The sequence below is a fragment of the Micropterus dolomieu genome, linkage group LG13 (assembly GCF_021292245.1).
Source record: "Micropterus dolomieu isolate WLL.071019.BEF.003 ecotype Adirondacks linkage group LG13, ASM2129224v1, whole genome shotgun sequence".
NCBI lineage: Eukaryota > Metazoa > Chordata > Actinopteri > Centrarchiformes > Centrarchidae > Micropterus > Micropterus dolomieu.
The window spans coordinates 17,571,066-17,598,217 of record NC_060162.1 but is presented as its reverse complement, the minus strand read 5'-3'; the positions used below and the strand labels follow the sequence as shown (position 1 = coordinate 17,598,217).

General features: G+C 40.1%; 1 protein-coding gene across 2 annotated transcripts; it reads left to right on the top strand.

Moving 5' to 3' along the window:
• On the top strand, positions 1-27,152 carry atp2a2b (ATPase sarcoplasmic/endoplasmic reticulum Ca2+ transporting 2b). Of its 2 annotated transcripts, XM_046066614.1 has the most exons (24): positions 2-653; positions 935-952; positions 1,065-1,147; positions 3,312-3,416; positions 6,407-6,545; positions 15,239-15,319; positions 16,112-16,197; positions 16,495-16,650; positions 16,757-16,898; positions 17,156-17,322; positions 20,012-20,100; positions 20,317-20,419; positions 20,565-20,696; positions 20,835-20,954; positions 21,241-21,459; positions 21,585-21,708; positions 21,865-22,076; positions 22,300-22,520; positions 22,629-22,831; positions 22,998-23,083; positions 23,173-23,306; positions 23,534-23,651; positions 23,794-23,914; positions 26,124-27,152. In XM_046066614.1, the coding sequence occupies exons 1-24, from the start codon at positions 536-538 to the stop codon at positions 26,135-26,137; spliced, it is 2,991 nt and encodes a 996-aa protein (XP_045922570.1). In that variant the 5' UTR covers positions 2-535; the 3' UTR covers positions 26,138-27,152. The 2 variants fall into 2 exon arrangements, with proteins under 2 accessions (XP_045922569.1, XP_045922570.1); XM_046066613.1 differs by lacking the exon at positions 26,124-27,152 and having other exon boundaries at positions 1-653; positions 23,794-25,468.

Sequence of the window (27,152 nt, the reverse complement as noted above, 5' to 3'; positions counted from 1 at the left end):
GACACACGCGAGAGCTGCAGCGGACCAACGCGATTGGTGCCGACGAGGATACTGGTGATTCCGCAACACGCACAGAGAACGGGAGAGAAGAGAGCACTTAAGCACATGTTTAAATTATTTGTCTGAACGGAGTTGTTCAGGAATTCGCTGTTTTAAAAGAAGGGGGAGATACTGAAACGCGAAACTGAGACTGCGGTGTTGATATGAGTAATTCGTTCGTGGTCTCACAGGAACGCTAGCGGAGCACAGCCGGCGAATTCAAGCGGAGTCAAAGGAGCCCAACAGTTAGCTAGCTGTAGCCTGTGTTAGCTGGCGGTTAGCTCAGGAGACGCTAAGTTGTCCACTCTTCGCCAGATACCTGCTCGCTACGCTGTCTTGTACTATAGCCAATTAACCGGTACAGGTCGCCCCGCTTTAATATTTTAAAGTATTTTTTTAAGTGCCGAGGTGACGTCAAACGGGGAGAGAGCCGTGACAGGTTTGAGGTTGGGACCAACAGGGCGAAACAAGCGGCGTCCTCAAGTGGCCGTTCACCATGGACAACGCACACACAAAGACGGTTGAAGAAGTTTACAGCTTTTTTAACGTGAATGAAAGCACGGGCCTGAGTTTAGAGCAAGTGAAGAAACAACGGGAACGATATGGACCAAACGGTAAGAAGCTGGTTAGTTTATCCGCTTTTTCGTGTGTATTAACTTATGGCCCATCGCTCCCGGTTTGTAACGGCTGCATGCCAAACATAAAGGAAGGTTGTTGACGTCACCATCTGTATGTTGAAATACTGGATCACTTCTGTGAAACATGCGCTGTGTATCTCTAATTTTACTTCACTAATGCTACCAGCAGTATTCTATTATTTTGTACAAGTGCTGACATTTAACTAACTGCTTGTCCATCTCTCTTTTGTCTGCGGTCTCATTGGGATGACCTGCAGAATTGCCAGCTGAGGAGGGTGAGTGGACCAATCCCTATAGTGCACGGAGTCACTTGCATATGTTATCATGTTTTCAGTGAAAGGGGAAAAATTAGCTTTCATTTTTTAAACTTTAACTTTTTTTTCCTAGGTAAATCTCTTTGGGAACTAGTGGTTGAACAGTTTGAAGATTTGCTTGTGAGGATCCTTTTGCTTGCTGCCTGCATATCCTTTGTAAGTATAACTCACATGTTTTGTTAACTAAATAGGTGGTTTGTTCAGTGTTCATTCAGCCAGTGTGGACCAGATAGAGCTGTCTTAGTAAAATAAATGAAATTTCTCACATTTGACTTGGACACTTGTGTACAGTGAAGTGTTATACCTCCTTTACAATGTCATCAAGATTAGTGGTAGTTAAAGTCTACAAACAGGTTGTGACACTCGTAAAGATTGGGTATTTTAGCAGTGAGAGGGTAATTCAGGCTGTGATCTTAACTACAAGAGCATGCTTTGTTTTCACTGAGAGAATATCCAGTGCTTAGGGAGAATTAATATAGTCTATAGTATAATATATAACGTGGCGTTCTGTAAGTTGAACTATGTTCATCTCCATCACCATCTTTCTTAAACCCAATCAGTCACAAGTTTAGTGTTTTGTTTTTTTCTTTGGTCAGCACAGCTCTGTCATTCTACGTAAGTAAGTGTATATAGTTCCTTTCTGATTGATTCAGTGCAGATCACAGCTTAGCAAGAATGCTGTTCAAAGTGAAGATGAAGGACGCCCAGAATCTGTCTGGTGACACAACCCAGATGACCATTTTTTGTTTCCCGATTCTGTCTTAAGGTACATACAGGCGTTTGCTCCTGAAGGAAGTCATAAGTTATTGCAGCCTTTTTGAGCCTGTTGTTTCAGGGAGATGTTGAAGTCTGGTGTCAAAAAGAAACACTGATATTTGATGTTAGTCTGGGAACAGATAGTAATGTCACTTGATGATAATTTTGAATGTTGTTGAAATGAACAATATGCTTTGAGTTGAACTGTTAAACAGTGGAAGTGAAAGGCAGCTGAAAGGTCCCTGTGTCTCTGATGATATTGTCTTAGTGTGAACATGCCACTGCACTGTAGCGATGCCTAAAACACATTGATGTCCAGTAGGAATGTTCTTTAAACGAACAGACATAACTTGTGCTTGTGTTCTTGTTACCACTGAGTGGCAATTCCCAGTGTAGTTTGTGTGACACAGTGTTATTATCCTGTGGCACTGCTTCTACTAGGATTGGCTGTAGGCCTACTGGATGAGAATATTGTCCGTCACCAAGGCAAGGCGATGACAGCCAGCTATGGATACAAGGCTAATAAACCACCGCCTCTAATACACAGCTCGCTCTCAATCACACAAGCACATGCAGACACATTTATTTCAGCATAAAATTTAGATTACAAAGTTGTATACAAACATTTATACAACTAATTTGCTGATGAACTGAAAGGTGCATCATTGTTTGAAAGACACTTAAAATTGAAACTTACATCTGATGCTTAAACAGATTGAAATAGATGATTGGGGGGATGTTGGCATTTTGTTTGACACACTTAAGTCCTTGCACAGATTCTAAAGGAGGAAAAAGTAGTTACTACACTCCCAGTCTCCCTGTCATGACTTTCTAACACACTTGGCCCAGTTTCTGCAGTACTGGCAGAAACTGGCTTTATATTTATAATGAATAATTAATTGTTGTTAGATACTTATAGAGGTACTGCACACTTAAATGTGATTTTTTAACTAAATTATACATTACTATATTGTGATGAAACATTTACAAAACTCATTTACATTATATATGAGATGCATCATTCACAGGAGTTGATGCTGGCTTTTGCTAACCCTCTACTTAGTATTTTGATATATAGTATTTGACAGCAATGAACCACAGGACTGCATTCATACCCTTGATGATTATCCCATGATAAACTACAGGGCTACTGCAACATACTGACACCTCCCACAGATACACATACACAGGAGAACCTCTCAGCTTCTCTGAGCTGCTAGCTCAGGTACCACACAGAAACTTTTTTCAGGGCCACTAATGTGCTTCTAGTGAGGTTCAAAGCTCCAGCGGACTCTGTGTTTTGAGCACTGAATCTGACAGCACTCCACGTGGCTGGTTAGTGTTGACAACCAGCTCCATATGGCTGTTCTGCTATGCTGATGGGGGGTTAGTCTGTCACACTTTCGCTCACTCTGTTCCGTGTCTCCTTACCTTCCGTGTAACACACTATGTGCCACTGCACCACTCCCCCTACAGTGGTTGTCCTGTGCAGTTAATCCTATAACATCAATGGTCACAGTATCTGTAATTACTGTTCATTTCTTTTTCTCTGTTTTGTGTGTAGGTCCTGGCCTGGTTTGAAGAGGGAGAAGAAACCGTTACGGCCTTTGTGGAGCCTTTTGTTATCCTACTTATTCTCATAGCAAATGCCATTGTAGGAGTCTGGCAGGTAAACACATCACATTTACATTAACTACAAGTATAGAATATTAAAATGTATTATTAAAAGCAAGGGTTTATGTACTGTTATGACTAAATGGATATAAATGTTTTTTTTTGCCAGTTTAAAATGATCACCTAACATTGGATAGTTCAATGAGCTGCTGTTAGAAAGTAACTTTGGAGGTTTTGTCCATATGTGCTAAATAAGTGTGATGGCAGTTGGTGTACCTTTAATGCTGGAAAGATGAGGAACAGTGGAATTTTGCTACCTGACTCTGCCCTGCCAGTTGTTCCTCATAGCAAACATATGTTATGATATTGGGTGAATAGTTGGGGCATAAAACTGAAGGTTCAATCAACAAATTGAACTGAAAAACATGATATCAAAAAAAGAAAATATGCATCTCTGCAGCGTGCTTGGAATGTACAAGCATCGAGTCTTACTGAAGAAGGAAACTAATGCCATGAAAGGAAACATGGAATGAAAAAGCTTATAATTAAATTTTTATTATGAAAGAACAAGAAAGTCAAGGATACAGCACACATTCTATTGGTCCTTAAGGGTAAACACGCACCAATCTGATACACTTCTTCTTGTGTAAGTCACTCCAGAAACCTGCTCCACTTCTTCGTTACTTGCTATATATTGGTCCTCATTCATTAACCCATCTTTTCAGGGAAAACTCTAGCTCTTGCCCTTTGACTGTGCAGGGCAACAGTTAGTCTAAAGGAGTAAAATGAGAAAACAAAAGCAGTTTTAATTGCGCTTGTGAGGAGCTATTAATCTGCCTTTGTGTTTATATGTGCCTGCTGAGTCTTTGCTTTCCCCCAGGATTTACTGTGTCGGTTCCTTTTGAAAAGCAGTATTGATTTGTCAACATACACCTTAATTATAGACAGGAAGCAAAGGCAGCAATGGTCGTAGATGGAGGCACTCGTCTGGACACAGAAAAATTAATTATCTTTTTTTCCCACTGGCACCCTTTCTAAAAGGAAAAACGGCATGTTTCCTTGGAGTCAGAAATGATGGATAGGTAAACTGACACTCCTGTTAGATAACTTTTAAGAAAGACCTTGCATGTAAACAGATTTATAAATATCTGAAGGAGAAGTAGGGGAACCCCTGAATCATAGTGTGTGGTTAATATCTACAGAGTAGAGAACCCCCCCCTGAAGCCAGTGATGAAGATCAATAGCTGTAGGTCTTGAAAACCCCTATTTCTCTTACTCTTGTCATAGATCCAAAGTGTGTTGCTTGTGCAAATGTGAATAACTCATTTGAAGAACAATACCCATTAAGGTCTTTTCAGATGGGGGAAAGGGTTTGGCGATCTTTTCTATATTCATATCGTCTAATCGTGGCTACTTAGCTAGGCTCCTTCATGCTTACTTGCTAACTTATTTGAATGTGGGTCTCTTGACATTGACAGTGTTGTTAAGAAAATAGATAGACTAACTTCTTAGTTTACTTGAATGCTTTAGTTTTTCTATAAACACAGAGCTCCGTTTCCATTTGTGAAAGAAAGAGAGCAAGTGGAGGTGCTGAGCGAATCTATGCGCTGCGGGCAGCTCCGCATTGAATTATGATTTTACACCTATCTAATAGTATATGTGGCGATCAGCGTTGATATTGAGGCGTGTCATGTCGCCACAAATAAATCAATGAATGGGGAAACACTGCAGTGTGGTGCAGATTCTAGGGACTTTTTTGTCGTCTTAGTTCTGATAGTGAGTTAGTTAAAATCGCCGAGCCAATCGGAACGAGCCTAACGGGGGGAGCTACACTTTGCTCCACATGTGAACAGAAAGGCAGATAAGCGCTCCGCAAGTAAACGCTAGGCTCTCTGTGAGTAGTAACCATGGCAACAGATTCTGTGCGCTAGACTACTCAATCTCTGCCGGTACAACTGTATTTTCTTTATAGGTTATAGGAAAAAAATCGAAAATCTTTTTTAGAAATAATTGAAAGAGTCTATAACTTTATAACTACTAACTTTCAAATTAGTTCAGTTAGTATGTTTACAAGTGAGTTTTGTACCACAGTCAGTGTACTCGGTCAAAGAAGACACCTGGTAGGTTGGATAGGTCTCTGCTGGATTGGATTGTAAATTAAATTCTTGATGTAGATCATGCTGAGGCTCCTGTAAATGGGGAGCTGTAAAGTGGCTGGTTGTTTGCCTTTTGTTTATGCAAACTATGAATGATGTAGAAGTGGAGGAATCTGTATCTGCTGCTTTTTCTGTTGAGGATAGTTTTCCTCTGAATTTAAATTTTTTATGCCTTCTGTAGCTTCTTTTAACTTTGTAAACCCTCACCTTGACTGGCAGCAATTTTATTTGTGTCCCTGTTGCTATCCCTTACAAAAGAGCATAATGTCCTGAGGTTGTGTGCCCCGTCTTGCCATGTCTTGTTAAGAGCTGCCTGCCAGCCAGCCAGGCTGGGCGCTGCCACTAAACTGTCCAATCTGGGAACAATCATTCAGACAAGGTAAAGTCAGCACTAACAGAAAAGTGCAAGTGAAGAATGATAAGGAAGGAACTGAGCAGGCAAGAAGGGAACATTTGGGGAAACTGAAGTAAGAATGTCATTGTAGTCATAGTGGCAGTCATTTTTTTTTTTAATAGAAAAGCTATATGGTGTGTTGTTAAGAATATGAAAAGAAAAATGTAAAAAAAAAAAAAAAAAATTCTTTAATGTGAAGTGTTTTGGTCAAATGGTACTTGATTTTGTTCAGCCTTTTACAACATGTCCCAGTGTTTACATAATTCTGCTTCACTTTCTACCCTAGACCACTGGTGTATGTGCCCTTAGTTCATTTCTTATTAGTCGCTTTATCTAAAGATTTGACTCTCATCAGTCTATTTTGAATTACAGTGCTCTAGCTGCACCAGCATATCTGAGGAGTCATTTGACTTTCTGTCCAGTTACTGTGACATGCTTGGTGTTTGTGTGAAAATTACTCTATTCATTTTCCCGCCCCCTGTTTCTACTATTCAGGAGCGAAATGCAGAAAATGCCATTGAAGCACTTAAGGAGTATGAGCCAGAGATGGGGAAGGTGTACCGCCAGGATAGGAAGAGTGTCCAGAGAATCAAGGCCAGGGACATTGTTCCCGGGGACATCGTGGAGGTGGCGGGTAAGATTAAAAGTATTAAGCTTTGTTTATGCTCTACCCCGTGTCTCCAGCGTGCACAAAAGTGCTGTTGTCGCACCTTTAGGGCATAGGCTGGCTGAACAGGTACGCCAGAACAAACACCTGTATCTTCATTGAGAGACCCCAGGGAAAGTCAAACGGCCTGAAATTCATGGAAAGCGAGAGCTACCACACTAGGAAATGAAGAGGCATTTAGTCAAAAGGTGTAGAAAAACATGAGCGATCGCTTCACCAAAAAAGGAAACCGCTGCTAACAAGCTGGCCGGACAGTCAGCTCACAGACCACTCTGGTCCCAGTATCACTCAGACCACTTTAGCCAACGCAGCAGACAACTCCAGCAACAACAGCAGAGGAAAACATAGCTGTAAGATTTTTGCACTGCTATTGTGTCGTTAATGTTGAAACGATTTTATTTTTTAAATTAAGAGACCGCTGGTATGTGTGTGCGTCACGGGTGTGTGTCGCAGTAAACCATACATCGCGGCAGTTGTGTGCGGTGTTTCTATGACGACCAGCTACATTGAGGGACAACAATCTGCAATGGAAAACAGAGGACAGCGGGACAAAAGCGAGTCTAGTAGAGTCGAGTTGAGCTGGTACCAGTGGTGTAAAAATTGATTGTGAATGTCCCTTATTAAATAGTATTATAGTATTTTAACATCCTACTGTTGGAATGCATTCATTGTGAATTGTCACTATAAATAATTGCACATATATTTGCACGATTTGTTAAATTATTTAATATTGATTACATTTTTATATTATTAAATTGTTGATTGCCCACTCTTTATGACGCAAAATGTGTTTAAATTGTAAAAAAAAAATAATCTGGCAAAGAATTTACACGGATTTCACAGGGCCCCAGACTCAAGGGATGCTTTCTAACACTTTGCGCTTACTTGTAAATCATCAAGACAGAAAAAAGGAAGGTCAACAACAAAATGAAATGGAAAAGTCACTCATAATATACTCAATATAAAGGAAATTTGGACTTTTTATAGGTTACTGCCTAGAATCTCTATATTTTTGCCATTTATTCTTGATTAATTAACATGGTATTATGTAGTTTATAGCAATAAGAAATGTATTTAATTTGTTCATATTGGCCTCTTGTGAGACTCCACCGTGCTTTTCTAACAGAAGAGCATACATTTCTGTTGGCTGGTCTGTATTGGTCTGGTAAAGTTGATTGTGAAATTGTCACATGACCAGTTTTTCAGTTTCTGATTTGCCTAGTTTATGTCAGCAAAGATTGTTCTCTGAATAAGCATGGCTGAGGTTTCAAATGATTAAGCAAAAATGTTCCATTTGTTTGATCTGATAAAGTGCGGCCTATCTGCTTGGTACTGGTGCTTTTTTTTTTTTTTTTTTCTTTATCAAAAAAACAAATAGGTGATAAATTGCTGGATGAAATTTAACACGGATACTATTGGTGACTGTCAGAGATGTACGGATAACATTGGGCATCTATTCTGTAAACATCATGAACAGTGTTATGACGTACACTCTACAATTTTAAACACACAGTCACACACAGCTGATCCCTCATCCTGTAATCCACCCCCCCAGGCAATCTCAGAATAATGGTTGTACCGAGTAAGTAAAGCAGTTATGCAATCCAAGAGTAGAGGTCCAGTCTGTTCGTCAGTATCATCTTTTCTTGGCTAACCTCAGCTTGGAGAGGGCCACATGTATTTGTGCTTTTTGCGCAACTGTTCCTCATTTCTCTTGTATTCTGTGTTTTCTTACTGATGAGTTTTTCCCAGTGGGCCTCTTTCTGTCTTTTATCTGTCTTGTTACCTTTCTTTGGTTGTCTTTCTTTCCTTCTCCCTGTGTTTCTGTTAATTATGTAACATCCCATTTCTTTACTGTTTGTGTATAATCTTGTCAGATGCTAAAAGAAAGGGCTGTGGATTGACTCAGTGTGGTTGCAGTGTCTTTCATTATTCGTTATATTACATTCTGTGGCACAAGTTTGTACTGACATAACTAATCTAACTTGAGTGAGCTAAAATGATCATTAATTCTCATATCGACCTGTATTAGTTTTTAGAGCGTACACGCAGAATTGATTTGTTTATATTGGCTAAAGGTATCCTGTATAATAGTGCACTCTTTTTATTTATTTATTTATTTTTTAAACAAAGACTTGAGGCATCAGTTGGGTCAAAACTGTAAACAGCACTTAGATAATTGCTAGATAGTTTATAGTGACTGCTTTTAACTGCAACTGCAGCACATCTAGGGAAATGTCCGTTTTCTGAAACACGTTATATAAAATTAAATGAAACTGTTTCTGCCTCCAATTAATGACACTGAATGACAAAATAAAGTCGCTAAAGTTTTTTTTTTTTTTTTTTATAGTATTGGAGCTTGCATTTACTGCAGCATGGGATAACAGCAGCATTATTGATGTACAGAGTCATACTTAATAATGCCTTTGAATTAACTAATGTGAATAAATTTAAAGCACCGATTAATAATGTATTCATTATTTCAAAAAGATAGTACCTAGTCCTGTATGATGGTTAGATTTTTATTTTTTTATTTTTTTGCATTCAGTGTATTATGATTTATTTTATTACTTAGGTAATATAACCACTGAAGCTCAGCTCTAACTACAGTAGTCTTAAAATCTGTCAAACTCATTTTGAAATTGGGTAGCATCACACACGTAAGGAAAAACTTCCCAGATGTTCTCCTCTGTAATCTCAAACATGCACACGTTGCAAGATTTGAAAATAATGGCACATCACGCACTACAGGAAATTAAGATTCTTGTATCAGAGGGAGCAATGCACCACCTCACGTGATCTCATGGGGAAGCAGATGTAAATGGAGACTGACGTGGTACAACTTGCTGTAGTAAAAAAACAAAAGCAGAAGGCACAAGTCTAGAGGAGAACATTTGTGGGGAGACTCAGTCATCATGGGTTGTCTGTTCTTCAGCGAGAGCTGGAGGTGAGATTGGAACAGTCAGTTTTAATATCTGTCAACAGTAGTATGCTAGCTAACGTAAGTGCTTGGCGACACCGTCAGCAGCTGCTGTTCAATTCCTGATAGAGCTTCAGATGGTGCTCAGTTAATGTCTCAGCTGTACAATCTCATTGATTATGTGGCCACTAGCCTCCTTATCTTGTTCCTACCTACCAGGAGTAGATCTCAGCACGGACTGCTGTACTTTCTTGAAACCACTTTTATGGTATAATCCGAGTAGAACCATTATTTATGTTGCTGCAACTGTTTCGGAGTCATATAGATCATTCAACCTGCCAACTTTAATGTTTTAGTGGGACAGTAGCTGAATCACACAAGCTGGTCTGCGTGCTTTATATATACAGTAACGTAATGAGGGTGGAATTGATTAACAGATTTAAGTTGCACAGTATGGATTTGTCACAAACTGAAATGAGCACTATCTACAAAAGCTACCACAGTTGCGTTTACTTTGCCAAAAAGCTGTGTGTTTGATAGCCGCGGCAGGGACACAAACTACTCGACCAGCGAGTTGCAGCGTGAGGGTTGATGATTTGAGTGTAATGCCCGGCTGGAAGTGTCTTGTCAGGCCAGGCATGTGGTTTATATCCTTTGAGTACTTTTAGATTCTCGAGCTGTGATAATTTTGCCATCACAAGCTTGGATGCTCAGTCAGAGAAATTGTTAACTGGTTAGTGGAATTACCCCCTTATCCTCCCGGGAGCATCAGCTTCTCGTCTTACTGGCTAGCAAAGAATTTCTTCTGAAACAGGGTTTTCCTTCAGTGACTGCTTACTTGTCACAGTTCACTGTTTTGGCTATGTTTTGTAAACAGTTTGTTTTACCGCAGTATAAATTGGGTATCACACCTGCCCCCTTTTTGCATCATTGTCAAAGTTCTGTGCTTCCAGTTTAATCAGAAAGGATCTAGCTAGCACCAGTCACCTAGCTCAATCACTTCTTGGAGAAAATATTTTTAGACAAGATATCAATATGGTGGCCTTTGGTGAATTCTGATTCTGCTATATTTAAGCAAAAGTCCTCTCCTGTTGACTTTGAATTTAGCTGTAGCAAACCTATAGTTAGCCTAATTCACATATTAGGTGTATGTTACACCAGTAGCTAACAATGATGCTAGTAAAAATGTGTGGTAAGTAGGGGTGTGCGGTATCATACCATTTATAATATATTGGTATTATTTTTAATATGATAAAAACATCTCAGGATAATGGCAATATTGTTGATATGATGTCATATCGTTATACACAGCAACAATAAGCATGGCTAAAGTAACATTGCTGCCGGCTCCATGGTGGAGGCATTTGTTTCATAAAGGGGATCGACTTCAATAGTGTGGACGTGGTCTGGATACAAAATATCCGATGTACAACAAACAACGGTAATATGTAAGAAGTGCAAGAATACACTAACAGTGCCTGAAATTATTATTTTCTGTCTGCCACTTTCGAAATAGATTTGCTCAATAAAGGAACATTCAGCTTGTTTAGGTATCCTTTAATGAAAATAATGTTGCCGTTCAATGTTCAGTATACTCACACAACAAACATTACAAAGGACCCAATGTCTTTCAGTACATGACATCAATCCACCAACAATCACGGACAACCAGGTATTTCAAAGGTGACAACAGACGACAAGAAACACAAAGCACAAACTTGAACACTGTGTTATCCAGTCAATATGTGCTCAATACAAAACTCACAGTTCACAGGGTGGGTGTGTGTGTGTGTGTGTGTGTGTTGTTTGACGCCTATCACTGCAATATGCTAACCTACGCTACATGTATCTTTCTGTTTTGTTTTTTCCCTGTCTGCAAAAGTGGCGGATGGCCTGAGGATTTTACGGTTACTGGCAACAATTTATCTGAATTTGGCGGGTGCTAATTTGAGATCCTGGTAACTACAAAAGTTTCAATACAAAAAACTTACTTCACCACCTCACGCAAAAAAAATACACTTTTATTGATAGCATTGAGCCCATCACTAGGCAGCAGAAAACTTGACTGTTAATTGGAAAGAAATTCTGCATAATCCTGGAATTTACATGGACCTAAATAGGGAACTCAGTGTAAGATACCTTTTTTTTCTTCTTCAAATTTTACAGTTTTTTCACATCACCTCATTTTACAGGATGGTTTCACATTGCCTATTTGTTTTCAGTTATGCCTTTAGTTGCTGCAGTTGTTTCCCACATCACAATGACTCACTGTCCCTCAGTTAAGACATTCATACACTGTTTGTTCTCTAGAGTGTTTCTCATTAAAATGAGTGTAATGGTTTTATTTACTGCCAGCACTCTACTGAGGTAATAGTGACAGTTCTTTGCCTCTTTGGTCTCTTTTGTTTTTACCATGCAATTCCTTATTGGACAAGACGTTCTTGGTTTGTTGCCAAAGTGATGACCTTGACCCTTGTAGCAACATCATGTGCAATAAAATGTCCTTTCTTTCTCTGCCCCAATTATTTCTTGCTGGCTATATGTAACTCAGATGTGTTTTGTATGGGAGACTGGTCCATTATGTTCTTCCTAGCTTGTGGTTTTATCTTAACCATTAATATTGTCCTGCCCTGGGTGGAAGGAGACAGCAAGACAGGATGTTACATTTAGAAACGTTAGAGATTCAATTTGATAAATAATTTTTTCTCCAAATGGCCACATGGCCAGATTACCTCTCTTGTGGTTAAGAGTGTAGGAGAGTCTGTCTATTGTCATCATCCAAGCTATTTGTTTCTGTCCGTCCTCTGCTGACTCTATTCCACTTGTCTGAGCTCTTTGCTTTTTTCCTTTTGCCTGCTCATTTAGAGCACACAGAAATTATATGGGATGCACAGTGTCATGTGTGTTTGTGTACGATAAGATATGGTCTTGTGATTTTTTCCATTCATAAGAGAAATGGAAGAGTCCCCTGAGAGTAAGAGGACTTATGAAAGCTCCCAGAAGGCTGCAAGCTTGCGTGCTAGCACATCAGGGATCCCCTGTCACTGGGAGAGAAAATATACAAAACCCCATAAGGCCTTTCAAGTTTCACTGGACCCCCCATGATGAATAGTTGGGTGCTGTGTAATCTGCACTATAATTCAAATCCGAAAGACTTGTTTCTGCAGTGTTTCCTAAGGTTCATCACAAGTGTCAATACTGGTGGTATCAGTCACATGGGTAGTGGTGTCAATCATGGTTAGTGTAAGGGGGGAAAGGTGGGGATACAGACCCTGGATAGGGTATAAAAATGACACTCATGGGGTTTTATCACTAAAGTGTATGCAGACTGACATTTGTCCCTCACTCTAGGGAACAGATAGCACAAATAAAATCCTTTTGTTCACATGGGAGAAAGAAAGGGCCCTGCCCCAGAGGCTGTCCGCTCTTTCCCAGAAAGATTGACGCTTAAAAAAGAGCTTGTGATGTCAGATGAAAGGAAAGATAGCTGGTTCACTCTTTAAGTTGAAGCAGCTGCAAAGTGAGGTTCACTGCAGCAAAGTGTTGCATAATTGAAAAATAACTATTCATTGTGTGCCAAAATGACTTGTAGCAACATTAATAAACAGCAAGCATAATTTCAGAGGCATTGCTAATGGCAGGATGTTTATCTATCTAGTATCTGATTGTTATTGCCACACACATAGCAATGCATTATTTCCTCATTGAAATGTAATGGGTTAATTATCCTCACAGGAAATAGGTTTGTCATGACAGTGAACACAGTATACTTGTGGAAATTAAGATTACAAACATAGGTCTTGGTTTGTTATTGAAAGGTTTTAATTTAAAAAGCTTTAATAATGAATAGGTCTTATAATGTCTCCTTCCTGCCAAACTACTCTCATTGCCTGTGAAAGTGGGCTATTCTACTTGATGTGACCTTATTCTGAGTATACACCAATGGGTGGTGAATAGGGGGGGGGGGCGTTTCACTTATATTACGTCAAGCATAGAAGGTTTTGTAATTAGTGACTTTTTGTAGGAGCCTTCCCACAGGGCTTTGAGTCTTAAAATATTCCCAGCGACTGTAGTTTCTGGTCTCCTTTACGTCCTCCCTCATGCTATACGTCGTTCATCTCCTTCACCATCTCCTGTCAGTTAAGAGGGATCTGGTCTGAAGGCACGCAGGTGGTGATGAAGTGGTTTTGACAGCCTCTAGTCAAGCGAAGGACCAAATTTGGTAGTGCAACTGGTACAGTCCAGGAGTGTTATCACTCACCATGAGCTCAGCATTACCACATGTTTTGCATTTACAGTAATAACATAGATTTTTGGATTATTGTATAGTGTAAGCAAAATGCGAAACACTGCAGTGATGTGTTTTGTTGGCTACTAAGTACTTGAGTAGAATTTCCTCACTTGATTGTCTGTGTTAGTGGCTTAAATATGTCACAAATTCATGAGAATAGTGGGAATGAATGAACAGTCTTCATACAAGGACACACCACACTGTTTCTATTTCAACTCTTATGACAACGAGCGGGTTCTCCTTGTTTAAAACAGACGTTTTTATCATTTTCCCTCCCCCTCATCCAGCAGTACGTTTGCAACTGATCAAAATAGTTTTCCCATTTTTGGACGTGTGTTTTGCTGGACTCATCTAATCCCTCTTCCATTCTCTCCTCTCCTCCTTCCCCCTCTCTTCCTCTCTACTCAGAAGGGCACTGCAGAGGCCCAAGGGATGGTTTACACGTCTGTCACCACTGTCCACAGAGGGATCTCTTAAAGGCCTCTGGGTCATTGCTTTATATTTTGTCTTTACTTGCACCCTTTCAAGCTGTGTGATGTCTTACTGTAAGCTGAAAGTAATATATTTAACTTTTTTGCAACATTGGCATTGTCCATTGTGCTTGGGTGCTATGGGGTCTCTCACTGTAATAGGAAAGTATTATACAGGGAACATAAGTTACAAGACTTTACTTTACGTCTCCTTTTTAAAGACATTTTCTGAGGTTAGATATTTTGATTCTTCATCACGGTTCATTACATGTTTATAATTCCAGTCCCATCCATAGATGTGCTTTGTAATCGTGAACTCAAATATCACTTGAAAGCAGATGTGCATCTGAATGCAGAACAAGGTTGAATTTGACATACTTTTTTTTTTTTTTTTTCAGTCAGACCACAAAGTTTCATTATCAGCTGCAGTTTTTATCTGCCCAGACTGCACATGAAATCCTACAAGGGAATCAAACAGTTTGATGCCCTTCTAAGCAAAGCTAATAAGTGTCAGTGGCTTTAATGGTACTTATCTGCCTGCAGAGGAAACTAGGAATTTAGTGTATATTTATATTTTTACATTTGTTATACTGGGGATTGCTAAAACCATGTGTTTATGGAAAGAAAGAGCAGCAATCTATTTGCGTCTTGTGTAGGAGATGAGTGGAACATGAGTGGAATATTAATAATCTTTAATAAAAAGACTTGTCTCTGTGTGGTAATTTTTGCTTGTTTATTGTATTTATCTTAAAATTTATTCTCTTTTTTTTCATGATTAAACACTGTAAATTTAGTGTCGTCTTTTTACATGTATGACATTTACATGGCTTGATACAGTATTTCATCAAATCTGAACACCACTCATCTGCCTTTATTGCTTTTAATTTTTCAGTATTCATCCATGGTGCCATTTACAGATGCTTTAAAATTGTGAACAGTTACTTAAGTGTCTCCTGTGCTTTGTTGTTTTTGTTCACAGTTGGTGATAAAGTGCCTGCCGACATCAGGCTTACATCCATCAAGTCAACCACGCTAAGGGTAGACCAATCAATTCTTACAGGTAAAATCATTTCTAAATTGTTGAGCACCTTGTTGTCACCTGTTTGTGTCTTTGTTTCCTCACCAATTGCACTGGTTTATACATGTTCTGGTTCGTGTGTAGGTAACACATTTGTAGAACATTTCTTGCCCTGTCTTTGCAACCTACTTACCTCTTTTGATCAGCACTGACAGAGCAAGAATAAGCGATTTCCTCCTCTTTTTGACGCACATGCCCTCATTACACCCTGTTGTTATGGCTGCTCAGTCAATACCAAAACAGAAAGAAGTGTGATGTGGGGGGAAGAAAAAGTAAATGGATGAATCTGTGGATGGATAATTAGACAGCAATGTAGATGGAAAAGATTAGAAGGGGAGAAAATTGAAGGATATGTAATGCACGGAAGAAGAGGGTTATGTGAATTAAGTCCTTAAGGCTCTTGTCTTGCTTTGCTGCCTTAATTGGTAGCAAATTCCATGGGATATTTTAGTGTTTCAGCTATTTTTCTCCTTGCTTCCCTTCCCCATTCATGGCCATACCGCTTGTCAAATGCTCCCTGCCTTACTCTATCAGAACAGTGCAGACCTTGTCCTGTTGATTACACACGGTGCAAGCACACATCAGATATGGGGTTTGAAAAGCAGAGGCAGTGCAGTATTTGATAATTGTCAGGCCTGCTCAGTCAGCTGCAAAGCCTCTTCCACACATATCTGCCCAAAATGTCAAACAAGCGTCACAACTGAATTGTTGCTCTTCTGTGTAGAAACTCTCAGTGCTTCCCTTTTTCATGTCCTTTGTTGCCTCTTCCTGCAGGAGAGTCTGTGTCTGTGATCAAGCACACTGACCCGGTGCCTGACCCACGTGCTGTCAACCAGGACAAGAAGAACATGCTCTTTTCTGTGAGTGACTCACAAGACCATTTTAGATTGATGGTAGTACATTAACAGCGACTGTCTGAACCTCTTTCCATTCTGTTTGTCTACAAACTAAATTGTCACGTTTGTCTTCATGCCAGCTTGCACTGAAGTTAGAGTATTAACATTTGCTCCATGTTGACACTTGTTACAAGTGGAATCCTCTTTGTATCTTTCTGACACGTCTCAGAATAGTTGTTAAACTAGTTTTACCCCTATGGCCAGAAGTTGTTTATATGTATATGTTTTGTTGTCTTACGTGTGCTTTTCACTACTCCTCAGGGGACCAACATTGCTGCTGGTAAAGCTGTTGGTGTGGTGGTAGCCACAGGTGGCAACACAGAGATTGGCAAAATCCGAGACGAGATGGCAGCAACAGAGCAGGAGCGCACACCACTGCAGCAGAAGCTGGATGAGTTCGGACAGCAACTATCCAAGGTAATTTGTTAAGCCTCCCTATCCTCTCATTTTTCCCTTTTTGTACTTGCATAGTTAATTAACTTAATATGATCTTTAAATTTAAACTGATGTTGTATAATTCAAGGTTATTACTCTGATCTGCATTGCTGTGTGGATGATCAATATTGGACATTTCAATGATCCTGTCCATGGAGGCTCCTGGATTCGAGGAGCTGTCTACTACTTCAAGATTGCTGTGGCTCTGGCAGTTGCTGCTATCCCTGAGGGTAAGCTGGAGAGGTAGACACATGCAGCCATGTCCCTGACATGCTTGTTGCTCTGAGAGGTTCCAGTGCTGTGCCTTATGTTCTGTTTTTTAATACTTCATGATACACGGAAAAACATTACATGGTATTTTCATCACTCGAGGAAATAAATTAATATAAATGTCCGTCTCCATTTATTTCTGTAACCATTATCTCCTCACCTGTATGTCTTAATTCTCCTTTTTCCCCTCTGTGGTTCTGTTGCCATTTCTCTCCAGGCCTGCCTGCTGTCATCACTACTTGCCTGGCTCTAGGAACACGCCGCATGGCCAAGAAGAATGCCATTGTCCGCAGTTTGCCCTCTGTGGAGACCCTTGGCTGTACATCTGTCATCTGCTCTGACAAGACTGGCACACTGACTACCAATCAGATGTCTGTGTGCAGGGTAAGAGAAGGGTGAACAGTGGCAGCGCAAAAGATTGATTGTGTATTGTTTTGTGAATGTCAAGTATCATCATATATCTGATATGATCACAGCACCATCTGGACAGAATAGAATTGCATTGATTGTAATTACTTTGCTTTAACAAGTCAGAATTTTGCCATTAGAATAAGATCTTAAGCACCAATTCACAGCTACAACAAATTATGGTAAGATACACAATTCCATGAAAAAGAGACAGAAAATAATAATATATAATGTTAAAGAACACCTGCTATTACATCTTGACCTGATTAATGTTCAAACAGGTTCTGTTCTAAGGTTTTGTATGCGTTAGATTTAACTGAATCAGAAATCCTGTAGTTACTCCACGATTTCCCATATTTACCTAACAGACTATTTGTTGCTTTTGAAAGCGGTCATCAAATGTTGTCTCATTAACCTTAACGGACATTGTTAGCTTATGTACATTTACACTGGTTTCATAGTAACCAGTGTAACTACTGGACTACCAGATCACTCTGACAGTTCTTTCATAATTAGCCCACGCTGGGGAACACTAGCTAAAACCCCTGCCAGCAAATGTGTGATATGATAAATGAGCACTCAGTGACAGGACATGCTCAATGGGGCTCACTCATAGACTGTACAAAAGAAGTGGCTGTAGTCATCGTGACGTCACCCGTTGATTTGTGGACTTCCGTTTTGAAGCCTCAACTTTGGCCGATAGGGCGCCACCATATTGAGTTTTTGCAGAAGTAGGGTCATTTTGCCAATATTTCTAATGGAACCAGACTTCTTTTTGCAACCAGAAGAGTCGCCCCCTGCTGGCCGTTCAATAGAATGCAGGTTTATGGGGCTTCGCATTGGATTCACGTCTCAGACGGGAAGCTTCCCGCTTGTTCTCACTGAATGTGTTGATTGAAGGTTAATTGCAAATGGGCCATGTGAGTGAAATTAGTGTTCTTTTTAAACCATACAATAGGATTGCATCGGGGAAAATATTTAAGTAGCACACCATAGTATTTTAACAGAAGACACAGTGGGCACTCTGGAGCTGAAGCTGCCAGTGATTAAACTGGAGTGATCCATCTTAAATGTTTTGTCTCCTAACATTTTCTAGACCCTGACCTAATTTTTAGGTACCATGTTACGCTGATGGCAATGTACATCCTGCCCAGGGAAACAGAATGGTTAGCGGTGAAGTCTGCAGGGCAAATGGAATTGGTCGTTTCAAACTGGAAGAAAAAGTCCAATATATGAATTTTACAACCGTTGCCATACATGGAAAAAGCAAGGGCTGGTTACTTCGACATCTGAGAACTTTTCAAGTGTAAATTTCTACTGAGCAATAAATCAACCCCTTATGCTGACAGTAGAGATTTATTGAGCACTAAGCACAGTAGACACTGAATGGCTAATAACAGATATCGAAGGACTTGGTTATACAGAGCTGAAATACCGTTCAAAAGTACGCATTGTGTATTTATTTTCTTACTTGGCTTCTCTACTTCTGCTTTATAACTTATTTGCTGTATTTACTGAGTATATTAGTCTTACAAAGTGGACATGATTTCTCCTTTAGTGTTGCTTCCCAGCTCATTTGTTCCCCCCTGCTTCATCCATCCATCTTTTTCAGTTCTATTCCTCAGCCCTTTATCTTGCAGGTCGTCTGTTTCCCTCGTCTTTTCTTCCCTCCTCATTCCACTCTCCTCCCCCTTCTTGTTCAGCAACATGCTGATCAGTATGCAGTTGTTAGTCACTTGCAGCAGAGCGAGCAGTAGAGTTGCATAACTGACCTTGTGTTGAAAGATCCCCCCCCCCCCCCCCCCCCCCCCCCCCCCCCCCCCCCCCCCCCCCCCGAGCCTTGCTCATCTTGAACGATTCCAAAGCCAAAATTATGTTTAGCAATTTTGAAAGGCCTAATTTTGGAAACCACATGATACTATTCCTGGCTGTTTGATAGTCACTGACAGAGATGCTTATGCTTGACACATCAGCAGCACCCAAAGCACCCTGTCTGAATAGGATAGTAATAAAATTGAATTCCTTACTTGCTCTTGTGTTTACGGTCTGACCACCACTGACGTCACTGCTTTTTGTAATCTTGGTTGCTGAAATCAAAATATCTCTGTCTTGGAAAAATAAACAGTATCTTATATTTTGACATGGGGAAAAATTTATGAGATGCCAAGTTTTTTGAGGGCTCTATTGTACCTTCAATTGAAAAAAATATAATTGATTTTATGAGGATCCTCAATAAACCAGACACTGTATCTAGTCTCCTTACCAAAAGATATGGATACTCAAGGTCAAACTGTTTCCACCTCAGAGTGATTTACTTTTATAAAGTATATTCATATGTGACTGCACAAAGGAATTCTCATTTATGGAGCCTCCCCACCAGAGTGCTTAGTGTCTGCTTTGGCTCAGCATTTCATTATCATTATTATTATTATTATTATTATTATTGTTGTTATTATTATCATCTTCTGTTCTATGTTTTGAACTCAGGTTTCTTTCCTGTGGATGGTAGTCTGCTGCCACCTGCTGGATGATGTGTCTATCAGAATCTTTTTTTTTTTTTGGCACTTAAAATGTGGTACAAACACATTGTTGAAACTCTTGTCTGGGATTTTTTGCCTGAGTATTGAGTGATAATAGTTTGCATCTAAAATGTTTGTGTTTCTAGATGTTTATCATTGATCGGGCAGAGGGTGATCACTGTTCTGTAAAGGAATTCACCATTACTGGCTCCACATATGCCCCGGAGGGAGAAGTGTGAGTAGTCTCATACTCAGCAAATGATGTTAATGTTATGTAACAAAATAAATCTGTTACACTACTTGGACGCGATCTTTCTGAGTTAAGGTGAAAACACTTTGATTTACACCATGTGGGTCTCAACATGTTACAAATACAAACCCCTGTGTTTTTCATAAAATCAGCACAATTGGTGATTTGAAACTTTCTGTCTACATCTGGGTTTCTGTTTAGGTTCAATGACGGCAAACCAGTCAAATGTTCCCAGTATGACGCCTTGGTGGAGCTGGCCTCTATCTGTGCTCTGTGTAATGATTCCTCGTTGGACTATAATGAGGTTTGCATTTAATCTTTTTTGTAAGTTAATTGGCACATTATCCTTCACCCCCAATGTGACTCTGTTGACAATGCCTTGCATATTTGGTGATGTTTTCTGCTGATGTGTTTTATTTATTTTTTCACTTTTGTCTGTGCGTGTCCAGACCAAAGGTGTGTATGAGAAAGTAGGTGAGGCCACAGAGACGGCGCTCACATGCCTGGTGGAGAAGATGAACGTGTTTGATACAGATGTCAGAGGCCTGTCCAAGGTCGAGAGAGCCAACGCCTGTAATTCTGTATGTAACCCTGAGTTCTTCAAAGTTGTTTCCTTGCATGTTTTTGCAGTTTCCTGTACTTTAGTCAAATACAGTGAAACAAACTAAATGCAGAAACTGATACAAGACAATTGCATTTGTGCTTTGTCACATCTTTAGGTGATCAAGCAGCTGATGAAGAAAGAGTTCACCTTGGAATTTTCCCGAGACAGAAAGTCCATGTCTGTGTACTGCACTGCCAATAAGGCCCGATCCTCTGTTGGCAAGATGTTTGTAAAGGTAAGAAATATACAAATTGAGAATTACTGTACGGTTTGAATTGTCCAGTGTTGACATAAAAAAACATTACTGGTGTCACTAGATTTTCTGGATGTCTATCCATGCTATTAAAATAAATGCCTTTTGTTAGCATGGTAGTACTATAATGAGCTTTTAGATTAAATTAAATTTAGGAAATTGGTTTCCTATAAATGTTACTAAATAAAAGGTTTTGAAAATATTTAACTTGGAGATTATTCCGTCCTTTTCTTTGCATCCACTTTCTCTTGTCTGTTTCTGCTCGTAGGGCGCACCTGAGGGAGTGATTGACAGGTGCACACACATCCGTGTAGGCAGTAACAAGGTGCCCTTGACCCCTGGCATCAAGGAAAAACTCATGTCTGTGATCAGGGAATATGGAACTGGCAAGGACACCCTGCGCTGTCTGGCTCTGGCCACCCGAGACAGCCACATGAGCAAAAATGACCTGGCTTTAGAGGACTCCACCCGCTTTATTGAATATGAGGTGAGAGCTGGGACGGATTGATTTGGTCGCTGGATTCTTCTGAAGCGTTTATCTCACTTTCATTGTTGCAGTTGTAAGTAAGAATAAGCAAAATAATCTGAATGTTGCATATATTTATCATCCAGACTGATCTGACATTTGTTGGCTGTGTGGGCATGCTGGATCCTCCCAGGGCAGAGGTGGCAGCCTCTATTAGACTCTGCCGTCTTGCAGGCATCAGAGTAATTATGATCACTGGAGACAACAAGGGTATGTAGAGAAAGTCACATCTGCTCAGAGAGTAAATATTATTATTATTTTTGCAATGTTGCAGTCTTATATGCGCACATCTAGCACTACATACGCAATGAGGATGCTCAAATATAGTTTTGCATACTAACTTGCATGCTCTTATATGTGTCTTAGGGACGGCAGTGGCTATCTGCAGACGTATTGGTATTTTTGGAGAGGACGATGATGTTTCCAGCATGGCATACACTGGCCGAGAGTTTGATGATCTGTCGCCTGCTGCACAAAGAGAAGCTGTGGTCAAGGCCCGCTGCTTTGCCCGTGTTGAGCCTTCACATAAATCCAAGATTGTTGAGTTTTTGCAGTCCTATGATGAAATTACTGCTATGGTAAGAAAAAGGCCTAATAAAACTTTGTTGTCTACCATTTATTAGTTTTCTACTATTCTACTTTATTTAGCCGCGCACAATTCTTTTCAAATCTTGAAATTAAACCAGATAAGATTCAGTGATCCAAGTGAAATAATTCTCATACACTGTAAAATACTGAAATTCATTATAAAAAGTGGTTTCCCTTTATATTTTCCTTTCCTGTTTTTCATTACCCATTCAGACTGGTGATGGAGTAAACGACGCTCCTGCTCTGAAGAAGGCTGAAATTGGTATTGCCATGGGTTCAGGCACAGCTGTGGCCAAGACTGCCTCTGAGATGGTGCTGGCCGATGACAACTTTTCCACCATTGTAGCTGCAGTCGAGGAAGGCAGAGCCATTTACAACAACATGAAGCAGTTCATCAGATACCTCATCTCTTCAAATGTGGGCGAAGTTGTCTGGTAAGGATGGCTCACTCAGTCCTTCTGAAATACACACACTCCACACCTTAATGTCAAACAATTTATTTAACCCTTTATTTTTCATAATTATGCTTCGTTTGTGTGTAGTATCTTCCTGACTGCAGCTCTGGGGTTCCCTGAAGCCCTTATCCCTGTCCAGCTGCTCTGGGTCAACCTGGTGACCGATGGTTTGCCTGCCACTGCTTTGGGCTTCAACCCACCAGACTTGGACATCATGAGCAAGCCGCCACGCAATGCCCGGGAACCCCTCATCTCCGGGTGGCTCTTCTTCAGATACTTAGCCATTGGATGTAAGTCGTTGGTGCATGTGACACTGTTGATTAGCGTTTCCGTTCTTTGCCAAGTGAACTCAAATCAAAAATCTGCCACATAAGCAGGATTTAGAGGTAATGTAGGTAGGCATCTGTGGCAATTATGTGCATGTGTGAGTGACATCTTTTTGATTTGCATCACCAGGTTATGTGGGTGCTGCCACTGTCGGTGCTGCTGCCTGGTGGTTTGTTGCTGCGGAGGATGGTCCAAGGATCACCTTTTACCAGCTGGTATGAACAACTACTATCCTGCTAATTGACCGCACAGAAATTTCATTTATTCTGCTGTTAGCGTTAATCTGTATTTCTTTTCTCCATAGAGCCACTTCCTGCAGTGTAGTCCAGAGAATCCAGACTTCCAGGGTCTGGACTGTAAGGTGTTTGAGTCCCCTTACCCAATGACCATGGCCCTGTCTGTGCTGGTCACCATTGAAATGTGCAATGCCCTGAACAGGTTAGTTTGAGCAATGCATCTTCCCACGTGTGCCTCAATAACTTAGCAAGGCCAACATGTCTTTTAGTAATTATTTCCCCAGATAATGCTCTGTGGGACCAATGTTTTCAGTTTAGCACAACCCCTTTGTTTTATCTGGGACAATAAATATCCATTACAGTATTTCTAGCTCTTAAGTTGTGAGTTTTTAACAAACATGTCCATTTGTCTTTGTTTGTGTTTCTCAGTGTGTCAGAGAACCAGTCTCTGCTGAGGATGCCTCCCTGGGATAACGTGTGGCTTCTGGGAGCCATCTGCCTCTCCATGTCTCTACACTTCCTCATCCTCTATGTGGAGCCCCTTCCAGTGAGAGAGTTTTTTTTTTTAGCGAGTCAGGCAGAATGTGATACTGTTAAATGAAAGTAGTTTTGTCATGGTACAAAACGGGAATGTGTTACCATGCCGACTGAACCGTGGTTTAACTTTTGTCATGTGTGCTTTTTTTCAGATCATCTTCCAGATCACACCTCTGAACCTGACACAATGGCTGATGGTGCTCAAGATCTCCCTGCCTGTCATTCTACTGGACGAGTTTCTCAAGTTTGCCGCCAGGAACTACCTGGAGCCCGGTAAAGAGCTGGAGAAGCCTGCCGGCTCCAAAGGCTGCATCCTGTCTGCATGCATGGAGGGCATCTCCTGGCCCTTTGTGGCCGTATCCCTCCCCTTGGTCCTCTGGATCTACAGCTCCGACACTAACATGGCCGACATGTTCTGGTCCTGACTGACTTGAGCACAACCTCGACTTTTCCATTTCCCTCCCCCCTCCTACCACCATCACTTCCCTTCCTCTCCCTCTTCCCTCTCTGCCTTCCTTCATGTGCAAAGCTAGCGTGTGTGCGTGTTTGTAGAGTTAGTGTGTGTATTACCGCGTGTGTGTGAGAAGGACCAACTTTAACACATGAAATAACAAATAATATAAAATTGATAAGTCACTGGTTTGAGTCGGGATAGGATTTGAGAATGGGTGAGACTTTGAATGCTTGTTAGTGTTAGAAGACCATCACTCCCGTAGCCCTGTTGCTGGTTTGAAAGAAAATATACTGTTGCCATTTTTTTTTTCTTCATGTCAATATTGCCTAGAAGGTTTATACTTTTAATAATTTTTGGGAATAGCATTTGTCACTACAGTAACAGCAAATTGTTTTGTTTAGCTTCCCTCCACATGAAAAGAAAGTTAAGATATCAGAAATCCGTTGGTCTGTACAGAGAATGAATTTTATGCAACAGTTTTTTTTTTTTTTTGGGCTTTATACATTTTTTGACCAGCGTGGCTTAGACATATACCGCCTTGATTTATTTTCTAATGTTTACCATTGTGTCTTCAGTATAAACTCAGAACTCTTTCAGAGAGGACAAGCTCTGTGGCAGACGAGGACGAGGAAAGGTTTGGGAGTGAACATTTGAATGCTCTGCTTAAAGAAAAGAGAAAAATATCTTGAAAAACAAAAGCCGCATGTCCTGTGACCAAGCATGAACTATATGTGGTTTCTCATTTCTAATTTAATTGTGTGTCCCCCAATGTTAGAGTATAAATTATCTTCATGGATGTATTTTTTTTTTTACTATAATGATTTGAAAATAAGCCAGTTTTTCTGCACTGGGCAGAGCACAGCTACCTCAATATGATAAAGTTTTTTTTCTCTCATCTCTAGACGCTTTCCCTAAACAGTCTTGCTAAAGCATAACATTTGAGGTGTGCGCTTTTTTGCTTGTGCAGAAAACGGAACAAATTTTTCCTTCCCTCTTAACATTTTTAAGGATATATTTTGTTTGTATTGATTTTTGACATTCATTAACTTTTTTGTGTTTTGCTTTAGAGACAGAACTGAGTGGGGATGATGTATGTTAATTACTATCTCCATGGCATTTGATTCAAAGGACAGTAATATTAAAGTCTTCAGAAAAAAAATACTAATAAAATAATAGTACTCCAAATGAACTTGGATTGCAAATAAGAACCCTAAATGTTGTTTTTTTTACTCCAAGGAAAAATACACTCAAACCCTTTGAATCAAAGTGTTTTCTGTCTTTATTTAATACTAGGCCAATGGGTATCAACATTCATATCCAGTGTTTTTTGTATGTGCATATAATACTTGAATACAAATCATTTCAAACATGAATGCTTCAGTTTCCTTGGCACAACATGACGAGCAGGAGATTGTCACGCAGCAGAGAAACAGATCTTGTGTGTATTTGACTCTTAACGGGCTTTAATATTTAGAGGTCCTAGTTTGTGCTGGATTTACCATATGTGGTGGTTGTGTATACATGCTGGATGAGAGCCCATACAGTCACCTGCACTTATCTTAGGCCACTAAAACCCCATCTAAAGCATGTTTTGTTTTTTTGGGGGTAGAAGCCTGGGTTTGTTTGCACTCTGTGTTTGTGTTCCACTTAACAACTGTGTGCTTTTCTTCCTCAATGCCTTCCATTGGCTCCCCTGTCACTAGAGTGAGTATCCTTTTGCTTATTTCACACTCGACTAAATACAAGTTCACTACAGTAGAATCTAATAAAATGAGAGGACAGTAAATACGGTTTCTGAGAAACACTGCCTGAAACCAATTAAGCGTTGATGTTGACCACGTCACTATTGTGAACGTCACTGTGTGCTGTTCTTTTCACCTCTCCTGACACTTGCTTATAATCACAAAACCAATACCTTCTCTTGATAGTGTGGTAGAAAAAAAAAATACAATTTTAATATGTATATTGGTTGTGAAATTTTTTAAATGCTGTCTTGTACTAATGTGGTTTTTCTTCTCCCTTTTTTAGGTTGGCTCTCGTAAAAGCTTTGCAAAATTTAGGAGTGGTCTCAGATGCTGGAGACGTTCTGCTGTCCAGCATGTGTGCTCACTTTTAACTTCACACACCTCAAACACCATGATAACCAGCAGTGTGTGTACCTGTGCACACACAAAAAAAGGAAATGGTTTTGCAGTAATAAGACCAAAATACATGAGTATACTTAAAAGTGGTTGAACTGGTAACACAGTTCACTTTGTGCCACAAAACATGACCACACACACACTTCTTAACACACTTATACCTCTGTGTGCAGATGCTATATCAATATGACACTATTACAGTTTTGTGTGCAGGGAAGTCCTCAACACCTTCAATGTTCCTCCTTGCATGAAGAACTTGTTTTCCAACTTCCATGGTAGCTTGTCACGTAGAGAACCTTTAAAACACTGGGTTGAATGGTCTTAGATATGTGTACAAAACATTCATGCATGTGTTTCAGCTGTATGTAGGCTTTGCGATTTATATTTATAGAGTCTAATGTATAATACTGAAATGACATTAAGATGGTTTCAAGATGGCTATATTGCAGATATAGATATAGATAAGGAAGTCACTGTTTTATTGTAATGGTTTGGGTTGCACAATATTAGACATGGAGAAATGACTCGTGCTCAACTTGACTGTGCTCTACTTTGAGTTTTTACCTTTTAACCCCCCCCCCCCCAACCCCCTTTTGGTAACTACTGTAGGCCAATCTCTGATCCATTTACTTTGCGATCAGGACAGCAGACTTAAACTTTGATTCATTGGTAATCCTGCAATACAACAAGTTCTCCTGTTTTCTTACAGCCTCCATCATTATTATCATGTATCCTATCAACTGCTGTAAAACTGTGATCTAACGTGAGGGAGACCTGTGCCGTCCCCCTTGGCGACACCTGGTCAAACAATATTAACCATTATGTAAAAAGATGAACATTATTGATGAGTTATAATGATTGTACATGCATTACTGAGGTTTTGGTTTCAGGTAAATAAAACAATATTGTATTTGAA